The 25050-nt window shown below is 42.9% G+C and overlaps 1 protein-coding gene across 3 annotated transcripts in view; it reads left to right on the plus strand.

Moving 5' to 3' along the window:
* The window catches only part of TNS2 (tensin 2), a 186609-nt gene that overhangs the window by 146110 nt on the left and 15449 nt on the right, over nt 1-25050 (plus strand). For all 3 annotated transcript variants that reach the window (XM_040425785.1, XM_040425787.1, XM_040425786.1), the window contains exons 13-19: nt 7294-7354; nt 7433-7517; nt 7907-8036; nt 11254-11319; nt 11561-11677; nt 13227-14630; nt 23402-24644. In XM_040425785.1, the coding sequence (XP_040281719.1) occupies nt 7294-7354; nt 7433-7517; nt 7907-8036; nt 11254-11319; nt 11561-11677; nt 13227-14630; nt 23402-24644 (3106 nt within the window). The remainder of the gene's footprint in view (nt 1-7293; nt 7355-7432; nt 7518-7906; nt 8037-11253; nt 11320-11560; nt 11678-13226; nt 14631-23401; nt 24645-25050) is intronic.

The following is a 25050-nucleotide window of genomic DNA, read 5'->3' on the forward strand; positions in this document are numbered from 1 at the left end:
ATAGGATGAGGGAGCAAGTTCCAGACCTGAGTCACTCCACTTCCCTTGTGGTCCACGCATACCAATCATCTTCATGCAGATGTCAGACATCTGCTTAGTGTTAGCCTAGCATGCAGTTCAGCAGTTGCTTCTTTTTTAATCTCATGGTCATGAACTAATTTGCCATTTAACATAATTTTTTGACTTTTTATTTATATGAGTATTTGCTATTCATGGCTCTGTATTATCTTGGAACCATCCTTACTCCATAACTATCGAATTTATTTGTTATTTTAGTTCAGATATCCTCCCAACTCTCTAACAGGCCATTTTGTTTGGCTAGTTATTGGGGTTATTTCTAAGAAGTAAAGGAAAGCACCTGCCAAATATTTCTGATGCTGCTTATCTCGGGTAGAAGGAACAGTGTGTCACCTAACTGTAGACAATGGAATTCCTTTATCATGACCCACTGCACCCCATTTTGTGAATTTTAAAAGACTGTGCTACTAAATCTAGGCATATGCGTCATTTTTACGCCGTCCTCACCACTAGGGAGTGAAGTGATGGGCGTTGGGAGAGATTAAGGTGTAAGTGGGGCCATTGAACCCGGCAAATTCACATTTGTGCCTGTTTCCAGCAGTAAAGGAGGATTGAGATCTACTCTAGTCAGGGGCTGGAGTAAATTTCAGTCTAGGCACACAGACTGCTGGAGGATGCGCCTAATTTGCAACAAGGCTTGCACCTCGTCATAAATAAAGTGCAACCTCTAGCAGTGTAAAATGCTGGTCTTTAATAAATGACCTCAATTAGACAAGATTGATTAAAATGCCAAGAATAAGCTTATGTCTCTGACCGACTTTAGACAAGATCAATAAGGAGGTATGGAGACTTCAAGCAGTGTCTCTAGGGTAGAAATGTGAATAATAGCAGTAAAAATGAAATGGGTAGCTATGTAAATGGCACATTAGAGGCAGTTTTCTTACAGGGGTTGGCCGGTTCAAGGAGAGAACTGGATAACACAGGGGATTTGCCTTTAATAAAGAAGTGATCATTACTTACTGGACAGATCCCGGCCAGGCTTTGTTTACCCAGCTGCAGAGGTGATGTCACGTTGACAACACATGACCACTGCAGCCAATCACTGACCTCAGTGGTGGACCGAAGAGGTCAGTGATTGGCTTTCGGGGTCATTTGTTGTGAACATGATGTTCTGCTGCATCGGGAATACAGATCCAGTTATAAGAAGCGGAACAACAGCGCAGGATCTGCAAGGTAAGTAATGATCACTTCTTTATTACAGGCAGATTGTTCCTCCTGCCTAACCGACAGGATCAGTTAACAGGTTGCTGTTTTCTATGGATAATAAACTTGCAAACACAAGGCACCTTAAGGTCTCATTGACATGACTATATTACAGGTCCCAGATATAGTAATGTTCAATGATCTCCTCATAGAAATCAATAGGCTTTACCTCCATATGCCTCCAATTTGATATAAACGCATATGGAGTTTTTTCATGTACTTACTTAACTTTAGTTAAAGTCGCGCTATCCCGTGTACTACTACTTACTATCAATTTCCCGTACCGTAGCAGGCAGAGCGGCCGGCAGCGTAACGTCACTCACTCAAGTCACGCTCCTGCTCCGCCTGCTTTATTCATAAAGTGGGAGGAGCATGCGCGGGATGTGAGTGAGTGACGTTACAGCTGCCGGTCGCTCTGCCTGCTACAGGAGCTTGATAGTAAGTAGTAGTACACGGGATAGCACTACTTTAACTTAAGTTAAGAAGAGGTTAAGGATTACAGTTGACATATGAATACTGCTGTGAGCGGCAAGGCCCGGTGTAGGAGTACAGTGACTGCACCAGGCCCCACAACGATTCCAGCAGTTGCCTGCCTGCAGCCCCTCCTCCCTCCCCCTAAAACATCGCCGCGCTGTGCAGCATTGCAGCCGGCGATGTATCAGTGTTAGCAATGTAAAAAGGGCAGCATTCGCCCCCATAAGACCGGGAAAAAAGTGCGTCTTATGGGGCGAAAAATGCGGTATGTGCAGTGCTCCGGCCTAGCCCCATTCAATTGACTAAAGCTGAAATGCAACACCAGGCACAGCCTATGGACAAGAGTGGTGCTGTTTTGGAAAAGGGTAGCTCTTTTTCTAACTCCTCTAATTGCTTGTTCTAGAATATATTTCAGAAAATAAAAAACTACCTTATGACTACACTAAGGCCTGACTTATTTCTGATGCAATTACATTTTTATAATGTTATATTGACCCAATCTAAGGCCCGATTGTCCCTTGTGCAGGTTACTCGTCACTGTATTCTGCTATTTCCTATTGATGCCGGGAGTGGTAATGTCTGTATTATCTATGTGATCAGTGATTGACTGAAAAATAATGGTGGGAATCACTGTACTGTAATGGTTACAGGAAATTCTCATCCAGTGGAAGAAGTCAAGACTCCTGGCTTTCTTAGCTACATTTTCAGAGCAGCTTTATGTACTTAGTTCCCACAGAAAATCTGATAAATTCAGAAAATAGCTTCCCCAATACATCAAATGTATTTCTGATTACCCATGATTTCCGCTTCCTGACTGTTTTAAGCCACATGTGCACAGGGTCACTAGAGTGTTTTATGTAATGGAGCCATAGGTACTCCATCTGACGCTACATACTTCTAGGAATATCTCCATCATTAACCCCTTCAGGACCCTGCCATTTTTCACCTTAAGGACCAGGTCATTTTTTGCAAATCTGACATGTGTCATTTTATGTGGTGATAACTTTAAAACGCTTTTACTCATCCAAGCCATTCTGAGAATGTTTTCTCGTCACATATTGTACTTCATGACAGTGGTAAATTTGAGTCAAAATATTTAATTTTTATTTATAAAAAAATACCAAATTTACCAAAAATTTTGAAAAAAATCACAATTTAAAAAATTTCTATTTCTCTGCTTTTAAAACAGATAGTGATACCTCCTAATATAGTTAAGATTTTACATTTTCCATATGTCTACTTCATGTTTGGATCATTTTGTAAGTTACATTTTCTTTTTTTTTGGGACGTTAGAAGGCTTAGAAGTTTTGAAGCAAATCTTAAAGTTTTTAAGAAAATTTCCAAAACCCAATTTTTAGGACCAGTTCAGGTCTGAAGTCACTTTGTGGGGCTTACATAATAGAAACCACCCATAAATGGCCCCATTTTAGAAACTACACCCCTCAAGGTATTCAAAACTGATTTTTACAAACTTTGTTAACCATTTAAGGTGTTCCACAAGAATTAAAGGAAAATGTAGATGACATTTCAGAATTTCACTTTGTTTTGCAAATTTACCATTTGAATTAATTTTTTCCAGTAACAAAGCAAGGGTTAACGGCCAAAGAAAGCTCAATATTTATTACGCTGATTCTGTAGTTTACAGAAACACCCCATATGTGGTCGTAAAATGCTGTACGGGCACACAGCAGGGCGCAGAAGGAAAGGAACGCCATATGGTTTTTGGAAGGCAGATTTCACTGGGATAATTTTAAGTTGCCATGTCACATTTGAAGCCCCCGTGATGCACCCCTAGAGTAGAAACTCCCAAAAAAGTGACCCCATTTTGGAAACTATGGGATAAAGTGGCAGTTTTGTTGGTGCTATTTTAGGGTACATATGATTTTGGTTGCAAGGTAACAAAAAATAGCTGTTTTGGCACTGTTTTTATTCTTTGTTTTTTACAATGTTTATCTGACAGGTTAGATCATGTGCTATTTTTATAGAGCAGGTTTTTATGGATGCGACAATACCAAATATGACTTTTGTTTGTTTCAGTTTTACATAAAAAAGCATGTTTTAGAGTCTCCATATTCTGAGAATGTCTTCGGTAGGGTCTCATTTTTTGCGGGATGAGATGACGGTTTGATTTCGGGGTGTGTATGACTTTTTGATTAATTGGTAATACACTTTTTGCGATGTAAGGTGACAAAAAATGACTTTTTCACACAGTTTTTATTTTATTTTTTACGGTATTCAACTGAGGGGTTAGTTCATGTGATATTTTTATACAGCAGGTTCTTACGGACGCGGCGATACCTAATATGTATACTTTTTTGTTAGTTATTTAAGTTTTACACAATAACAGCATTTTTTAAACAAAAAAATTATGTTTTAGTGTCTTCATATTCTGAGAGCCATATTTTTTATTTTTTTTTTTTTTTTTTTGCACGATTATTTTATGTAGGGGCTAATTTTTTGCAGGATTAGGTGACGGTTTGATTGGTACTATTTTGGGGATAAATCACTTTATTTGTATTATTTATTATTATTATTTAAGTAATAAAAAATGGGGGAAATGAAACGTATTGAGCTCTTTTAGACGCTGTATGTGGGAGTTTCAGAAATGCTGGGGCAGTTGGTTTAGGTCTTTGGAGGACTTTTATTTTTTTTTGCTGGGTTGGTCATCAGTATTATTGACCGGTATATTCTGCATTTTGTTTTGTGGTCAGTTCTCTAGACTGGTCATGTTCCAGCTATTGTGAGTTATTCCATCTACCCATATTTTTTGCACATTCGCACTAATTATCCGATCTGGACTACCAGTCCCAGTCGGTACGGCAGGCAATACTGCATAGTTGTGTGATGATTTTTTCTTAATATGTTGTAATCGTAATACATTTCCCCCGTTTTTAATTACGTATTAATAAAGTCATTCTTTTAGTGCCTTTACTCTCCATGATTTATCTATAATTGAGAAGTATACCTTTGATATAATTTCAGCAGCAGTGAAGTACTATTTTGGGGGGCATACACCTTTTTGATCGCTTGGTGTTGCATTTTTTGTGATGTAAGGTGACAAAAAAATAATTGCTTTAGCACAGTTTTTATTTTATTTTTTCTATGGCGTTCAGGTGAGGGGGTGGATCATGTGATATTTTTGTAGAGTCGGTCGTTACGGACGCGGCAATACCCAATATGTCTGGTTTTCTTTTTTTCTATATATTTTTTTTTTATGTGTTTTATTTTGGGAATTTTTATATATTTTCTTTACTTGAAACTTTATTTTTTCTATTATGAAAAACACTTTTTTGTACTTTTTTAACTTTATTTTTCTCCGAAAAAATGGTGGATGGAGTTGTAGAAATTTAAAGATAATGGCGCTCTCACTAACAATATGATAAACAAATAGAAAAATTTGAGAGAGCTTAAAATATAACTTTTACTAATAGTTTATATAAAATATATAGCGCCACAAACAGATACTTGAGATATGGCTAGAATGTATGGAACAGTCTTACCATTCAGACGCCCCCTGATAGGGATCGGCCTAGCGTGGTGGAAATAATACCGCGTCTGGGCCGAAGGTTAGATGTAGTCGTGGGTAAGTTCAGCTGGTAGACTGGTGCAGGGAACCGTTGTCCCGAATGTGCCCTAATGGGGGAGGGGGCAGCGCTGTTGTTCACCTGCCTATCTACACAGAGTTCCTACCCCGCAAGGGGCGGCCCTGTCCGGATACCTTACCCTAGATAAGGCGGGTATCCCTAATGTTGCCCTATAGGGCAACATTAGGGATACCCGCCTTATCTAGGGTAAGGTATCCGGACAGGGCCGCCCCTTGCGGGGTAGGAACTCTGTGTAGATAGGCAGGTGAACAACAGCGCTGCCCCCTCCCCCATTAGGGCACATTAGGGACAACGGTTCCCTGCACCAGTCTACCACCTGAACTTACCCACGACTACATCTAACCTTCGGCCCAGACGCGGTATTATTTCCACCACACTAGGCCGATCCCTATCAGGGGGCGTCTGAATGGTAAGACTGTTCCATACATTCTAGCCATATCTCAAGTATCTGTTTGTGGCGCTATATATTTTATTTTTCTCCCACTCTGGGAATTTAACTTTTGGGGTATGATCCTCTCTGCAATGCATTACAATACAACCTGTATTGTAATGCATTGGCTGTCAAATTTTATGCTGGCAGCCTGCCTGTGAGACCCAGCCTAAGGGCTGGATTTCACAGGCTTCCATAGAAGGCAAGCTCTGATGCCTATGGAAGGCTTGCCTTCTCTGCCATCGGGTCCCCATCACTGCAGCGCGGGGACCCGATGGGAAGCGAAGGGCACCCATCAGCTTTGACCGCGGCATACAAGGGGTTAACACGCTGGCATCTGTGTTTTCACCGATGCCAGTGTATGCAGCAGGGGCCCGTCTGTCAGTGACTGCAGCGTCCGTGCCGCTGAACGGGCAGGCGCAGCTGCACCTGCCCGATCAGCCCGCCGTACATTTACAGCGCTGGTCCTTAACTCATGTCCACCAGCGCTGTACATGTACGGCGAGGGACCTTAAGGGGTTAAAGGTGCCCATACACATTAAGGGCTCATGCGCAAAAAAACAAATCCGCAAAAAATACGTATGCATTCCGTATTTTGTGGAACAGAACAGCTGCCCCCTAATAGAACAGTCCTATCCTTGTCCATAATGCAAACAATAGGACATGTACTATTTTTTTGCGGAACAGACATACGGAAACGGAATGCACACAAAGTAACTTACGGTTTCTTTTTGCGGACCCATTGAAATGAATGGCATATGGTCCACAAAAAAAAATGGAACGGACACGGAAAGAAAATACATTTATGTGCATGAGCCCTAAAGTTGATCGGAAGCACAATTTCAAACAAAATGTTCGCTGGATGAAACAAACGTTTTAGCTGACCGGATGACAGACCAGCATTGTCTAGAAGGAAGTTGTCTGTGTTGTGAAATGTTTGTCTGATGAGAGATTTTTCGTTCAAAGAAAGATCATGGGCAAAAGATGTTTCTTTGAAAGAAAGATATTTCATCCATCTCCCAGTTTCGTTGAACGTGTACGACCAAATTGAACAACTGTAATGGCCAATATGGATTAAAAAGTGTATGGCTGCATCTGCAAAGAGATTGTTCACCAGGTATTTGTTTCTTGAACGGCTGTTCAACCATCAACCAACTCCAGCTGCTGCTGATCAGACATGACCTTCACAACTGTATATCCACTGGGAACATCTTAGTCACTTTGCCCACTGAGATGGCCTTGTTTGAACCCAGATTCGTCCATTATGAATTCCAGCATCAGATCTATATGCAGCCAATATCTTCTCATATGTTTGCCATCTGCAGCAATAAACCAGTGTTATTTCACTTGTGTCATAGTCATTCCTTCATTCTGCTGTATCAGTCCAGCACATTCCTGTCCATGCCACATAAAATAACAGGAATGCCAGGGATTGTCTGTCTCTGCCTACAGTACAGTAAATCCCCATTCCATTGATAATGTTTTTGCCATTCTCTTCCTCAGGATATTGCCCCTTTCTGAAGATCTATCAATCCATGCAGCTCGTCTACACCTCAGGAATTTAGTAAGATTCATTTCTGTATCTTGGTACTGTGCAGTGTATAATACCACCCAGGACTAACGCTCCCTGTCTTGTCTCTAGCTTAAGTCAAGGAGATGGCACTAATAAGAAGCGCCAGCTGTGTATTAGCTTGGAGCCTGCCTTGCTTCTTAAAGGTGATATCATGGTATGTTTGAGTCACGCTATGTATTGTGGAATGTATGGTTACGGATAGTTTAGGCTCTGTTCACATGTGCGTTGGAGAATCCGTCACAGAAAAGAATAGCATAGCATGCAGCACTTTTCTCCTGGCACAACAATAGACAACATGACAAAGACAATGGACCCTATTATAAGTCAGTGGGAGCTATCAAGCACAATCGAACTCCATCGAGTAACAGATCCATGGATCCTTCTTCCTTCCTCTTTGTCTCCCCATGACAGCTTGAGTTCCTTTTGTCTTATCCTATGACAGAGCGGATAAACTGAATTCACAACACAGATGTGAACTGAGCCGTACATCTTATTAGTGATGGGGTTTTCTGAGATCTAATCATTTGTATTCATTATATACAGGTGAAATGCTATCATAAGCGCTGCGAGCCTCACGAGAGGGAAGTCTTGTTCAGACTTCAGTTCCATACATGTACAATTCACAACACTCATCTCTGCTTCAGTAAAGACCAGCTGGACTGCGCCTGTACAGGTGAGAAGTAGCGCCTAACATCCCGTTGATATGGCTGTATACCATCTCTTAAAGGGACCCTGTCATCAGTTTTGACAATGCTAAGCTGCTGACAGTAGTAGTTATGGGAGAGCAGTCCAAACATACCTTTTTGTGGAGCTTTCATTATCAGGAGTAGTGAGAATATTTACCTTTTATTCTGCTAGATTCTGCTACTCAGGTGCAATGGAGGTGGAGCTTCATTATGAAGTGATTTCTGCATCGAGCTGCTTCAAAGACGGTCCCTTCTGCTCTCGGTGACAGCTGTAGTGGTCTCCTGGTTGGATACTACAGCTGTCAACCAGACCAGGGAGGAGGGGGGTTCTTAGGCAGTTGATTGCAGAGAGCAGATTAAACTTCCCAGTGATTCTGCACTTCCAGTGCACTTGTAGGAGCAGAACCTGGCAGAATAAAAGTACATATTCTTACTATTTCTGATAATAAAAACTCTAAAAAAAAAAAAGGTATGTTTTTACTGCTCCCCCTGGCTGCTACCTAGTGCTGTCCTTTAAAATGACCCTTTGATTCTTCATAAAAAAAATCACATGAAATACTTAATGCAAAGTTAAAATACCTGGTATACTTGCTTTTCATCTTTCTGCTGCGGTTCCTCCAATTCTGTCGCCTCTTCATTTAGGTAGGTCCCTTGCACCGGGTTCTGGCTGAGTCTGCATAACCCAGTCAAGGAACCTGCAGGGAAGAAACAGGATGGACACGGTGTCATGACCAGTGCAGGTCTATCTGACAACAGGGGCCTGTATCTCAACATTTAATATTAAACGTTTATGGAGCACCAGAAGGGCGCTTTAAAGGGAACCTGTCACCTCCCAAAAACATCCCAAGCCGGCAGCAGTACCTGAGAGTAGCCAGCAGCGGGTTTGTAAAGATCATTTTCTTCCTGCAGGCAGATGAAGCAAAAGCTGTAAAAACTTTCTTTAATCCCCTGCCGACGCGCTTCTCTAGTCAGACTTGAAGTCAAGGGGGCAGCGGCCTCCTTGCTTCAAGTCACGGTAACCGCGCCCCCTTCCCTGCCCCTTCGCTGTGACTGACAGCCGGTAGTTCGGCAAAGCCAGCCGAACTGTCGTGCATAAGGGCTGTCAATCACAGCGAAGGGGCAGGGAAGGGGGCGTGGTTACCGTCACTTGAAGCAAGGAGGCCGCTGCCCCCTTGACTTCAAGTCTGACTAGAGAAGCGTGTCGGCAGGGGATTAAAGAACGTTTTTACAGCTTTTGCTTCATCTGCCTGCAGGAAGAAAATTATCTTTACAAACCCGCTGCTGGCTACTCTCAGGTACTGCTGCCGGCTTGGGATGTTTTTTGGAGGTGACAGGTTCCCTTTAAATAATTTCTTCCAAAAGTGGATTCCACAGAAATTTGTGGTTCTAGGGCGAGGTCTCAGGGCTCTGGGGCATATTAAAAAAATATATATATTTAAAGCAACCGTCCCAGTACCTCAATCTCAGCGTCTAATCTTCTCCACAGCCCACTCCCTCTACTTGCGTGTGGCAACTGTAGTGTCTAACAAGGAGACTACTACACCCAACACTCACAGCAGAGGGGAGGGACTGTGGAGCTGATCATGCACTGAGTCTGCAGTACTGCAGGCCTGCCCCAATGCACTTTTTCAGTCCACTTGTGGGAGCAGCACCTGCGGGATTCAGATTTCATTTTTCCAGCACTATAAGCTGGGAAAGAGGGATGTTTTACATACCTCCCAACTTTAGAAAATTGCAAAGAGGAACAATATGTGCAACGCATATCGCGGCAGTTTTTTACATACCAGGCCACGCCTCTAACTCCACCCAATGCATAATTACTGACTCCGTCACAACTGCAGCAGCTGGGGATCGGTTAGGTGACTATAAGTTTCTTTATTTGTTTACAGCAGGTGGAGCCCCTGGGACAGTTTTCTTCTTGTGCTTCACTGTCCATATAAATATTAGCACATAAATCATCAGATTGTAGATATTCTAAGGTCCAGATTGCACCAAATAATGATGTTATGGTCTAATATACAGGTAGAAACCATACAGATAGTTTAGTAAGGAGCAATTTAGTAAATTTATTAATGCACATTTATGCATTAATTCCCCAGGTCAAAAAGAGGGACATTTATGGATAAAAGAGGGACAGAGGGACTTGGGTCCAAAATATGGGACTGTCTATCCAAAAGAGGGACACTTGGGAGGCATGGTATTACCTCCTGTACCTTTGTCTGTCAGCAGTTTTGCATTAACAAATCTGCTGACAGGCTCCCTTTAAAGGGAACCTGTCACCATGAAAATGTACATTAATCTGCAGGCAGTGTGTTATAGAGCAGGAGGAGCTGAGCAGATTGATATATAGTTTTGTGTGAAAAGGTTAAGTATATCTTGTATTTTATACATTTAAATTCCCGCTCATTCTGGGCTTTGAAGTCAAGGAGGCGGTCCTATCAGTAATTGACAGCCTTCCCTCTATGACTGTGTACAGATATAGCTGTCAATCACTGATAGGACCGCCTCCTTGACTTCAAAGCCCAGAAAGAGCAGATAAATACTTATAAGTGAATAAATATAAGTGAAATACAAGTTATACTGAATATTTTCCCACAAAACTATATATCAATCTACTCAGCTCCTCCTGCTCTATAACATGCTGCTTTCATCTCAGATACCATGTTCAACCTGACAGGTTCCCTTCAATAAATAGTAGTGGAATTATTCAATGGAATAGGTTTCCACATAGGCCTCATTGACATTTGCACCTCTTTGGGCCCACTGGTTTTGGTCCTGATACTAAATACTAAAGTACGTTAGTGTGAAGCCGAGAGTTTTAAGATCAACAACTTAATAAACCGTTGGCCATTTCTGTAATCCTGAAGTTAACTGTGTTTACAAAGGGATATCCTTAAAATGGAACGCAGACTTCGGAAGAGAGGATGTGGATCAGTGACAACTGTGGGATGTGAGCTGGATACCTCTATGTTTTGCAACGTCATATGGAGAATTATATTAGATAGACAAAACTGCTGTAGTGGTTGGGATTATTAAAGTCTATCTACTGCAGTATTGTACTGCAGCTGAGATATGGGGAGATGTTTGTTTAGCAATCCCTGTGATTTCCTGATAGCTTTCTGCTGATCTTCTTGGTATGGTATGACAGCACATTCCTGAGTGGTCCTTTCCCATATAATTAATGACTGCCATTTATTTTCCAAGATGACAGATTTCCAGATGATGCAGTGGTAGAATTTATATTTTCCTCTGGACAAGACAAAGTTAAAGGTAAGGATACCTCTTAGTCGTAGTGTCTGTTTCCATTTGTTCCTTCTTGGTTCCAGACATGCACATGTCCTTCCTGTATAGATGACTTCATCATATATGATTAGACCATGGAAGCCCCCAATATTTCTTTATGATCAACTATGTAGCATTTCTAAAAACATCTGTCTCCCACCTCCTCACCACTTAGATGTCTGTCTGCCTTCTAATTCCCTCCTTTGTCTCTCTATCTCCCACATTAAAGGGCGAGAGGTTTTCCGCAAAGACCCCAGTGTTACAGTGGATTACGACATCACAGATCCACTTGTCCGTTATGACTCCTATGAGAACCTCAACATAAACCACGAGGACAGTCTGGAGGGTGAGTGCACCGCATGTCATATGGAACATCTGGGCCAAATAAGTGTTTAATGTGAAGGTCAGAGGTCTCATTATTCCATGTCACTTGTAGATATTATCTCGGGGGAGCAAGGCGACATGGATTAGTCACTTCCTTTGTAAGAGTTTGCACTGAAAACATTCCCATAGACTGCTTTACATGATAGTTCTGGTTAATATTAGTGACGTAAAACTGCTGTGGGTTTTCGTTAGACTAATGGGTCCAAGATTTTTATGTATGTGAGACAAGTCAATGACTCGAAGACTGGACAAGATGAATGTGATTTACTGTTATTATTGAGTACAGAGGTAAAACCGGAAGTGAATAGATCAATCTTGAGGCATAGCTTGAAGTTTCTAGGCCTGATGGACAACCTGTACTATGGCCTCCTATATATCACATGGTATCTGTACCACTATCCTAACACAAGGGTCCAGGACAACCTGCATCACATGCAACCTCTGCCTCCTATATGTAAGCTACTGATGTCAGCAATCTATATTTTACCAGAAATATATACATTAGCAGTTTCATGTAACTATCATGTATTGCATGTAAATAGGTTCTCTACCCAAAGGAGAACTATATCATATATGTGATATATTTCTAAATCAGATATTAGAGTGGAGGCCTCATTTCTGCAGTTAGAAATTTTTCAGTTTTGTTTTGATGGACATTTTTCACAGGACAAGAGGAAGTGTCACCGTATTGGTGATTTGCCTTAAAAACTGATCCTTTTGTCAGCATGTTCTCTCAATACCAAAGTCAGAGTTCTACTATCAGTTGCTTAGAGAGGATAATTCAAAGCTGACAACCAATATGGTTGTAATTCTTTTTTAAAGGCTTTTTTGATTTTATATAAATAATGCTTATAGGGTTTGTCTCATGAAGACAACCTCTGTCCATATGTTCTATTAGGCTCCGGGATCCCCTGAGACCCCTCTGTATGAATCAGGATGGGGCACCCAACTGTGGTGGACTCAAGCAGTTCTTGTATTAAATGGATGGCTCGTCATCTGAATAGCCGTCATATGATGATACATTTTCCCTGCACGGCCACTGCAGGGAAAATACCCGGCAGACCATGGCTTCCTATGGCAAAAACAACTGTTTGCTGGAGTTGGCTGGAGCAAGACCACTGCAAATTTTGAAAGGGATTTTCAGCTGATTGAAGTACTGGCTATGTCCTTCTGAATGTAAGCAAATGTATTCTCATTCATAGACAGGAAACAAAGGTATTGAACACAGTGAGGAATTGATTCACAAAGTATAGTTCATTCACCGAGTGATAAGCTGTATTTATCACCCTCTTAACAACTGTATCATATGCCGTAACTGTATACAATAATGGTAATGAATAAAAAATTACCAAACTTTGTCTACTGATTTACTAACATGTGGTAGGTTTACATTTCAGGTGGAAATGTATTTTCGTACTAAATAATGAAATGTATGACTTCAGTAGGGACAGTACACCCTAAGCTCCATGCCAGTTTCAGTTTTTTTTTAATTCTCTCATTCTTTTGTCTAGATCTAAGTCACACTCGCGGCCCATTGGATGGTAGCTTGTATGCCCGTGTGAAGAAAAAGAGCATGCCTTTGACTTCTACTAATGGAAGCCCCGAACAGCATGGACGTCTTCTGTCTGTTAGTAGTGATTCTGGACACTCTTCAGCCCCGACTGAGAGGTTGGAAGAAACTCCACAGAAGTCTTTGCCAACAGCAGCCGAGCAAGAAGACCTAGAAAAACTTTTGGGCGGATTTGGAGTTAATGTAAAGAATGAAAGAGAGCCACAGTACTCACAAGTGGTGAAATGTGAGGACATGGGGATCCAAAATGGACATCAAAGGCAAAATATAGAGGAAAGACCTAGAGATTTGCAGCATCAAATGCACCAGGAAGGAGTAAACCAAAACTTCCATGCAAAGATAAATGGGGATTCAAGGTTTCAGTACTCACCTCAGTGGTCTGGGCCATCTGATGAAGGAGCATCTCAAAGTTTGCCCTTAACCTTAACATCCTGGGAAGAGCAGAGAGAATCCCCGTGTGAAGCTGTCATTTTGGAAGATGAAATAGGACAGTTTGGTGGCCTGGCTGTTTATCCTGGAAGGAGAACTTTATTGTCCAGACATTGTTCCTGCAGAGTAGGCTATGCTGGCCCTAATATTGAGGGACCACCTAACAGATCTTTTTTCAGGCCAGAAGGCATCCTTGATCCTCGGGGAGCCCCAGGAACAGGTGCAATGCTGCAAGGCCACTATCCAGGCATGTATGCAGATCAGGAGAGACGAAGACTATATCGCTCATTGTCTGAAGGACCACAACATTACACCAAACAGACGCAAAGCCCACCAAAGAGAGGAAGTTTAAGAGAAAATCGCCAGTACATGTGTCAACCTATTTCACATGAACCTCTTTTGCCTCCAATGTGCCCATGTTCTCATTGTCAAAGTTCAGCTTGCTATCCTGTGCCTAACATGTGGCCCATGGAGGGAGGCAAGATTTCAACAATGCAACCTTTTCATCGAGGAGAGTTTCCGTTACATGTATCACAGTCTTATGGGCAAAGTGTACAGCCCAACCATGACATTCCACCTCCTTTTCAGGTTCCTCCTGCTAAAATGCAGTATGGATTCACAGTTCCTCATGGTGAAGACTCGCTACACTTTAATCACTTTGCTGATACTGGATATGGGCACGCCTACCCACATTTCTTGCACCCTTCTTATCTCCAAGCTCACTGCCCACCTAATGGTTATGGCATTCATCCTTTTCCTAGCTGCATGCCCTCATGTAATCAGACAGGTGGGCAGTCCCCTCCAAACTCTGTATCTCCCATTGTTCCATCCAATTACACCCCTCGGAGAATTAGTGAGGATACCATGTCTGCAGGGAGCCCTGGTGAATTGCCATCCCCAAAGCAACAGCAGCAAGGTAAGGGTGATATGTGATGCACCACATAAAACCACCTTATACATGTTGGCCAACTAGAGGATTCTCCAGAGGGACCATGCTCAGATATAGTATGTGGATTAAAGGAGTTGTCCCACCTTGCCATTTTCAGGTGGCCGGGCTTACGGAAACTGCTGAGCGGGCCGGCACTCCACTGTTTCAATAGCAACCATTGCAGTGAATCTTGTTCTGCTACACTGTTTACGTAGCTCACTATAGCGCACCATTTACTGCAATGGAAGCTATGGAAACAACAGAACGCTAGCCCGCTCAGCAGTTTCTGTAGCTGTCAATGGTTAGTCCCATCATCCCATGGAAACAGCAAGATGGGACAACCCTATTAGGCTACTTTCACATCTGCGTTTTCCTTTCCGGTTTTGAGATCCATCATAGGATCTTAAAACCGGAGGAAAACGCATCAGCTTTGTCACCATTCATTGTCAATGGGGAAAAAACTGAATAAAAAGGAACGTAGTGGACCAGAATGTATTCTGTTCCATTTTGTTGCGTTCCCATGCCGGACACAAAACCGCTGCAAGCAGTGTTTTTGTGTGCATCATGGGATATTGATCAAGACGGATTCGGCATGAAACACAATGAAACACAAGTCAATGGTGCCGGATCGGACACGAAAACAACGGATCCGGCGCCCATTAACTTACAATGTTTTAGTGCTGTCTTGTTCATTTTGGAGTACATTATACATAGTAAAAAAAGTATGGGGGACAAACAGGCACCTTCTATTGACCTATTTAAAGGCATTGTCTGGTTTTATCAGCACTCGTTTTGTCATGGAAAAATGAACCTAACTCCAGAACTGTACGGCCTTGAACTGCAGATCCTGCAAATCTGTCAAATGCTATAAAGGAAAAATTTCTATAACCCAGATTTTGGGGAAATGTTGATTCTCCCGTCCGTAGTGCAAAGTCTGTAACAGGCCCCCACCTACCATGTGGCATTTATACTGTTGTCCTCTTCTGTGGCAAAGGGACCTTTGGGTCTCCATTTACGAGGAACCTGGGGCAACTGCTACCTCTGCGCCCCTGGTCACAGCATGACAGGTAGCATTGTATTAGAGTTAGTCTGTCTGCCAAATACAGGTTCCTGGACATCCCATCAGTTTATGGACTGTAATTTATTTACATTATAATAATGATAGAAAGAGAGAGAGAGTTTTAAAGGAACTGAACTGAATTTCCATACAACAGTATGAGATCATGCTTAAAATTGTCTTGATTCATATTTCCAGAAGATAAACAGACCACTGTGAGGGCAGGGAGCTCGCAGAAATGATAGAGAGCCTAAATTATTCCGACAGTTCCAAAAACCGCATGGAGTAGAATGTCAGGATCAGGCAGCTGGATTGTGCAGACCATGTCCTGCATCTCCAAAGCATCCTGCAGGTTTGAGGGTTTGGAATAAAGTCAGCGCAGCAGAACACATTACAGTGAGGATTGTTCAGTAGGGATTTGGAAAGAGGTGAAATGCAACAAAGTGGAAATGCAGAGGTAATGTATGAGGCTGAGACCTTGATCTTCGGGTCCTTCTGAGGGATAATTTATAGAGTGTGCAGAATACCTAATTTTAAAATGCAGCTTTTCTCTTATAAGTCAATAAAAACCTAGTCTGGCAATTAAAAAATATACATATTAAATACAAAAGTGCACAATATGTGGGTAAAATGCTCTGTTCCTTTATGGAGGGGTCCAGGTTGGCTATATACCTAGCAGATTCCTATGTATTCAGCAGGCTCTGTACTGATATCTATCACCTCTACAAGAGCAGGCTGCCCTAGCTGTTGGTATTGTAGCTGGGCACCTATTCTAAAATAAATTAGATCACTGGAACCTAATCCTATACAGGTCCTCTCCTACATGTTTCACCGCTTCTTCAGGGAGACATTTAGCAGCAGTCTAACATACAAGGCATCAGAATGATAGTGGTTGTTCTGTAGGCACTATAGGTCAATATTATATGGACTCCGTAAGGCACTTTTAGCACTGCCTGGTAGTACTATGTAGATACGGTATGGCACTAATATTTGAGAAATGTTATAACGTTTGTTACTCTTCAAAACCACAAAAAGTGGAGAGGGGCACCTTAAACATGTTTTACTTTACAAGTCTCCAACTGACATTGATCTGACCCTTAAAATCTGCATGGTGCTTTATAACTTCTAGTAGCATTAACACACTTTTTAAAAAGACTCAATGGACCTCATGTTCTAAAACTGTCTCAGGAAAAATGCCTTCCAGATTATAGCTCAATGCAGTTTATATAACCTGAAATAATATTGATACAAGAAGTAGAAGTTGAGTTCTGATGTTAAAATTTAGCAAAAAGAAAAGGGCAGAAGAAAATCCTCAGTATAACTGTATGTTGAGGTTCAGACTGGCCAGACAGAGTACCAGAGGATTAGTCCCCATCCATACATTGGGCCCCAGCTCTAATGCAATAATGGGCCCCAAAGGTCCAGGAGAAAAATACCACATGGAGCTTCCTTTGGAGATAATTACTTGCCACTAGAGTCTATTTCTTTGATTGAGAACCTAATCAACATTATTGATGTTATAGGGGTTGGACCCTGAGAATAATTTCCTTTGGTGGTCCCAAGGAACCCCCAGTCCAACACTGTGTATATTCATCATAGCCTAGCGGATGGCAGTGAATGTATAGAATGAGACAGCTATACACTGTGTAATGGCATGCGGTATTAAATATAGGACAGGAGACGTCTCCCGCTGCCACTTACTGAGAGCAATTTACTCATTTACTCTGTAAACCAGAAAACATGACTCCTGGAAATTTCCTCTCCTCCTGTTTGCCAGTTTATTGTGTCAGTGTCCAATGTGAAATTTCTTTTCCAAGCCTAGGGATTTGCCAAACCATGGAGCATTTATTTCCCTCTGAGGATCACTGGAGATCTGTTCTCTTTGGCATGATCACATAAAATAACTGTAAGTTGCCAGTTCTGTGATGTGTAAAATTCTGGCCCAGGGTGTTAAATAGCGGTTCAGGGCGTATTGCTCAATAGACTGTTATTAAAGGTCAGCACATTATAGTGACACACTTACAGCGCCTATAATTACTGGTAATTGACTTGAATTTTTCTAATTCTGGTGTAATCATGCATATACTCAATGGTAGGATTGATATTTTAATGATATTTTCCAACATTTGCCATAATTATGGAAAGAGTTGTTCTCTTTAACTCCTTCACAGTCATTAAAAATGTAAAAAAAAATGTAAATATCTCACGTGAATATACTTGCTGTATAATTCAGGTTCTCCAAGTAGAAATTTAGGGGTTGTCCAGGACAAAGAAAAACCTGAAAAGAGGAAAGGAATGTGAGCAAATAATTATTACTCACCCAGAAAATTCTATGCCACTACAGTGCTCCTGACGGTCTCTGTTGCTCAGAGGTGGAGCTTTACAGGGGCCCAGTAGGTAAGGTGGCCAAATGCCACCCCAGAGGCATCTAACTACTGTTCATTAGATTGCATGTAACAGGTATTCCAATTTTTTTTATATGGATGACCTATCCTATTAGCTACTCGGTGGGGGTCCAACAGCTGGGACCCCCGCTGATCAAATACTGATGAACTATCCACAACTGTGGTGTTGTTAACGAGAAACTTGGACTACTATGGATCTTCTGCGATGAATCCAGGTCCTGTTTGGAATCTGACGAAGGTCTGGTTTGAGTATGAAGGTCTGGTGGTGAGCTCTTCAATCCTGCCTTTGTGGTGGAGTGACACACTGCCCCAACTGGTGGAGTGATGATCTGGGGAGTCACCCCTGGTAGTGATGCGAGGGACACTAACATCTCAGTTATATGTGCAGGACATCCTGCAGCCACATGTGTTGCCTCTAATGGCAGAGGCTCCAACTGGCAGAATAATGCTCGCCCACACACAACAAGGGTTTACCAGTAATGTCTCTGCTTGAATGTAACACCTCCTGGGCCTGACAAGTCTCCAGATTTATCACCAATTGAGGATTTATGTGTCAAATTAGGTTGCCAGCTTTAGCTACCTAGGAATGTCCAGGACCACCTACAGGCCTAGCTGCCTGTAGGGCAGATGTGCTGCAGGATCCCATACCGAACCTGTATGCCTCCATGCCAAACAGTATTTCACCTTGTATCCAGGCTAGAGGCGGCCCAACAGGGTACAAGAGCCTCCTTTCAATTGTACCCTTTCTTTCCAATATTAGACACAAATAAAGTTTCTGTGCGATATCAGGAGCGGTTAAAGCAGCAATATTGTAATCACATCTATCATCATTACATTCACACATAGAAAGTTTCATTCCATCCCAACAACTTCTTCTTGGTGCGAGATGCCCAATCATTGGCACCAATAAAAGGCGATAAATAATCAGCTGATGTTATATTTGGATAAAAACGTATATTGATGCTGACAATAATGTACAGTAGATGAAATGTGTTCATGTTGAAGATCAGTTGGGCAAATATCTGTAAACGAGCCCAATTGACTTGCTATATTGTCGATCAGCGCTTATTACCAGTAGAAATCTGCTGATGTAGAAGAACCCTTAGAAGTCCATGGAGAAGTAATATGAATAAAATGACAATTGCTTGGTTGGATTTATTTTTTTCTCTCTGTAAATTTTCTACATAGTCGACATGTTCAATACGGACGTCAAAAACATTATAGTTTCCACAGTCATTCCCTGTTCTGCCAACCTTCAACCCATGACTCACCCGTGAGCTGCCAAAACCATTTACGAGTCCCATGATCTGTCCAGCACTTTTCACTGTAAAAACTCCCTCCCTCCCATTAACTTTATGCTGTCAGCTTTACCATTAGCTCCACAGCAGGGGTGCATGCAGCACATTTTAAGAGGGTTGTGTACCCCGACCAAAGATCTTCTCTTAATTTAAACATTTTTTTCTAGATTGTTTTTGTGTAGCTATTCGGAGAAGGTAAGACGATTTGGATAAAAAGCTTAAAGGGGTTGTACAGGGTTAGATTAATATGGCCACTTTCTTTTAAAAAAAAAAAACAACTAAACATTGCCACACCTTTCTACAGGTTGTGTGTGGTATTGCGCAGTTATATGAAGCTGAGCTGCAATACCAGACAGGACACATAGACAGGTGTGGCGCTGTTTCTGGAAGAAAGCAGACACGTTTCTCCAACCCTTGACCTTCTCTTTAACTTCCTCCTCTCACAAATGGTGGCACTAGACTTATAGGGCTTAACAAATATTAAAGTGAAAGCAATGGCAGTGTCTGATCTGTCACATATCAGACACTAACCGTGCCAGATGGAGACGGTAACTAAAATGCATTCCATCTGGTTTCCATCATTTCTGCATGGTTTTTGTGATGGAACATGTGAGTGAGGCTTCTATTACAGGTGAGGATACAGGCTATAATGAAAATAATTATGCAGCTTTCGGACTGATATACTTTTAGTTTAAACCATTTTCAGGATTCCTGCTTGCTGTCATTTGTTGAAAATGTTGCGCAGAGGTTGTGATCCCCCAAACACAAGGCCCGCGGGCCAAATCCAGGACCAATCACGTCCCGGCAGCTCAGCAATCACGACGACACAGAGCGCCACAGCTAGCCTCCACGCTATGTAGTGCTACCGTAGCAGGGGCGTGCTGCTTCGACATGACTGCTGAGCGGCCGGGATGGTATTGGTGAGTTCAGATCATTGCTAGGAACCATTTTCTTTTTGTGCCCACGTGGAGCAGGAGTGTTGAAGGAGGTAAATACAACTGGTGGCAGTAGGCTCTGTGGGGGCAATATGGCAGCAGGTTCTGTGGGGTCAATATGGCTCCAATATGCTCCACAGTACAATGAGAATATTAACTCAAAAAAACACGTGACATATGGTTCTGACGTTTCGATCCAAACTCGGACCTTGGTCACAGAGTCACCGGAGGAAGAAGCTGGAGGAGTAGAGAAAACCGGTGGAACAGTGATGTGGCGCTGTGGGGAGACTGGAGACTCCAGCATGACACACGCTCCTCCCCGCAGCTCCACATCACTGTTCCACTGGTTTTCTCTACTCCTCCTGCTTCTTCCTCCGGTGACTCTGTGACCAAGGTCCGAGTTTGGATCGAAACGTCAGAACCATATGTCACGTGTTTTTTGAGCTGATATTCTCCTGATATTGCAATTGTTTGTATGGAGAACTTGCAATAAAAACATATTTTACTTGCATCGAACCAAAGAGTGTGCAGTGGTACTTCAATAGTATTATACAGCTGTGTACTGTAGGTTGAATGGCCGAGATCTGACTTTGATTTTACATGATCTTTTTGTTGTTTTTGTTCTCCACTTCAGCCTCTGAAAACTTTAAAGGGGTTGTCCGAGATTTACCTATTGATGACCTATCGTCAGGATAGGTCATCAGTGTCAGATCGGTGGGTGGCCGACTCCCGGCACCTCCAATGAGTAACACAGCTTTTTCCTAGGCCAGTGACATCACGTTCATCGTTCACATGACTTAGGCGCAGCTCAGTCTCATTCAAATGAGATTGTCATTTTGGCTGGAGCTACCCGGAGACTTTGGTCGCAGTGACTAAAGATTGCTGTGTAACACTGCAGCCTCACAACATAATAGAAGTGACTGAGGTCACAGTGTGCCCAACAAGTTCCCACGACCGCAACCCCAAAATCGCCAAAACTTCACTTGCATTAGGTTATGAGGCTGCAGTGCTACACAACGATCTTTGGCCAGGACAAGTGCTGTGTGATCACGGTCGCTGTGTAGCTTCAGCCTTACACAACGTATCCAGTATTAAACCTCCCAGTGATGTGACATCTGCAGAATCAGAATGTGCTCTATAAATAATGTATTGCATTTGTGACACTATTCCTGTCTTAGTCACAGCAATTCTGGTAGTTATGTTGTTATAGTGTTGCAGTCATGGTATACTTATCAGTAGGCTTCGGTGTAGGCCTTACACATCAGTATGCCCCCCATTATACACAGGCTGCCCATGCATACATGCAGCAACTCCAACGTGTTACCTGGTAAATCCTCAGACAAACTTTGTAGCCACCTGGTTCTTTAGCTGTGGATAGGGTTCCCAGCCCCGTCAACTTTATGTAGTAAAATCACAGCAAGAGTATTTGGTGTCACACCATCTACTCCAGGTGGCCTTTATGCCCCCTTCTGCCCCAACTGGTGTTACTTCCTCTGAACTTCTCCCCTCCAGCGGCACAGTGCCTGACGAGGGCTGAATTATCGTTCGAAAACGTTCGCACTAAGAGAGCCGCATTTTTACGTTTTCTAAATAAAAATACAATCAACTTTCGCAAATGCTCTTGCTGTGATTTTACTGGTAAATCCTGTGATAATACCCTTACTCTGCAAATATGGCTGACTTAACATTAAAGGGGTTCTCTGGGTTTAGATATTGATGATCTGTCATCAGGATAGTTCATCAATATGACATCAATGGGGGGTCTGACTTCTGGGACCTACGCCAATCAGCTGTATTAAGAGACTGAAGTGCTCTGTGAGTGCTTAGCCCTCTTTCTAGGGCACTTGATGTTACGTCCATCGGTCGCGTGTCCTTGGTGTAGCTCAGCCCCTTTCACGTAAATGGAGCTGAGCTGCAATACTAAGCACAGCCGCTATACAGTGTACAGCGCAGTGCTTGGCAATCTGCGAGCGCCACGGCCCCCTCAATCAGTTGATTACAGGGGTGCCAGGAGTCGGACCCCTACTGACCTCATATTAATGACCTATCCTGAGGATAATACATCAATATGTAAATCCCAGAGAGCCCCTTTAAAGGGGTTATTCTTTAAACAGTATTTATAACCTATCCACGTTGAGACCCTCCATTCTCAGGACCACTGGTAGTCCACAGAGATCCCAAGAATGGAGGGTCTCTGTGCCCCATCTCTGCATAGAGCAATAGTTTGCTTGTCTATCCAACACTTCACTAACTTCTTTTGGAGTGACAGCACTCAGTCCCGTCAGTCCCACAGAAGTAAAGCTTCGGGCCGACATGCATACGACCACTTCATTCAAGACTTGAGGACCTTCCATGCTTGGGAACTCTGTGAGTCCCAGTGGTCAAACCCACAGCAATCCCACATTTATCACCCATCTTGTGGTTAGATGATAAACACTTTTCATGGGATAGCCCCTTTAAAATGTAAATAGTAAATACCAAAGTCTGTGATCTACAGGGTGGTCATATCGACATATATTGTAAACCCAGAAAATGTCTACATCCTCTGTGCATTGGTGATTGTTTGACATTTAGGGTACGTCTACATGGCCATTTTGGTTGTGACAGCTGTCGTGCGACCAAAGTTCACAGTGTAGAGGGGCTGCCATAGGAATGAAAGGAGTCACAGCCTAACTCGCACATTTGCTGCCACGCCCCAAAAATCCAACATTGGTGTGTTTTTTTTGCGATTCACGTTTCATTGTCGCAGCAAATGTGCACTGTGACCCCATTCATTCCTATGGAAGACCTGCTACACTGCAATACTTGAGCATGACACGGACGCCTAAACGCATCGTGCAGCCGTACCCTTATACTTAAAGGGCTTGTACAAGATTAGAAAAGCGTGACCGCATTCTATAAACAGCGCCACACTTATCCACAGTTTGTCTGTGGTATTACAGCTCAGGCCAATTCACTTCAGTGGAATTGATCTGCAATATCAGACACAGCCCGTGGACCGGTGAAAGATTTGGGCAAATAATAATAAGACTAAAATGTACCCTACTATTCTTTGTTCTTGCAGATGTCCCTGACCGTGGTGTGCCAAGAGACACCCCATCATTTCAGCAGCAGAACCCAAGAGGGGCAGCGCCTGCTGTCAGCGGCTCAGTAACAGCACACGCTAACCCCGCCATTCATGTGCAGAGCCCACTTCACACCAGCTCACCAACAAGCATCCAAAGTTCAGGACCCAACACGAATCCTCATACACAAAGTTCATTACAGGGACACAGCACTGTGCCAGCTGATGCCTTTGTGTACCCACAGAGTCCTTTACATGCCAGCACCCCCATAAACCCATATTGTCAGCCACTGCAAACACAACCTAATCTTATCCACATGCAAAATACAGCTGTGCAAACCCATATTCCTTTGACGTCACCAACACATAGACCATTGATACAAGCCGACCATGGAACACAACCAAAGAGTCCGCCTGTACAGCAAAGCACTATTCAGATTCAGAGCTCGGGCACGCAGAAGCAGAGCCCTCCCCGTGCACACGTGCATTTTCACAGTCAAGTCAGCATTAGTCCAGTGCACCCTCAAAATCCTGTGACACAAACAAATGGCTATGGGCCAAAACATAGTCCTGTGCAGTCCCCCAATCTGGAACACGCGCAGAACACATCAGTGCAATTGCCTGACAATGCAGTGCCACAGGAGCAAAGTGTACAGACGCGCAAGGTTGCGCACACGCAGAGCTTCAGTTCACCAGTACGCTCACACAGTGAAGTCACAGCACCCAGTAATGGGCAGGTACTGGGTTCAGGTCCACATTCTCCTTTAACCTCTCAAAGTCCTGGGACCCAAGCCCAACCTGCTGCGCAGACACAGTTCTCACCAGCCCATTCGCCTGTGCACACAAACAACTCTGTGGCTCAGGCAACCGGTGTTGTACGCACACAAGGTGGATTTGCACAGGCAAATAAGCCAAAGCAGACTTCATTAAATCAGCAAGGTCCTATCTGCACAAGCACTCCATGTATTCCTACAAATGGCACTGTGCAAACTCAGGGTCAACATGCGCCTCCAGACACCACGGTGCATGCCCCCAGCACAGTGCACACCCAGATGCCTTCTCTAACGTTACATAGTCCTGTTTATAAGCAGGGCCCCCAACTGCACAATGCTGTGCACATACAAAACGCCACCCTACAGACATTCAGAAATCCTTGTCATCAGAGTCAGCCAGCTCCAAACAACCACCTGGTGCAAGCACAGAGTCAGTCTACACATCCATCCAGCGCCGGCAGCGCAGACAGGTGAGCTTATTGACATATGGAAGTGCTGACCACACTGATATATTGTGTTTTGTATTAAACGAATTGTCAAAAATTTTGAGGGGTTATGCCATGATTGCTGTAAAAAATTTAAATCAAACATCATATACAGTAGTACATGTCAATCTCTTTCTACCAAAGCTAGAACCAGCCGTGTACCTCACATGGATTCAGAGATCTCCCCATTCATTGCACCAATTGTTCTGCTAGACTAATTTCAGGCGAGAACTGGTTATTTTTGTTATATTTTATCACATTCACAATTTTAGGTATTTTTTTTAATCATGGATGAGCCCTTTAGGGTATGACCACACAGTGCGGTCATGTCCGGGGTGTGCTGCAGTTGGGCACAGTGTGGCCACATGGGCAACAGCGGGCTCTGATTAAA

Source organism: Bufo bufo, chromosome 3, assembly GCF_905171765.1.
Source record: "Bufo bufo chromosome 3, aBufBuf1.1, whole genome shotgun sequence".
Classification (NCBI taxonomy): domain Eukaryota; kingdom Metazoa; phylum Chordata; class Amphibia; order Anura; family Bufonidae; genus Bufo; species Bufo bufo.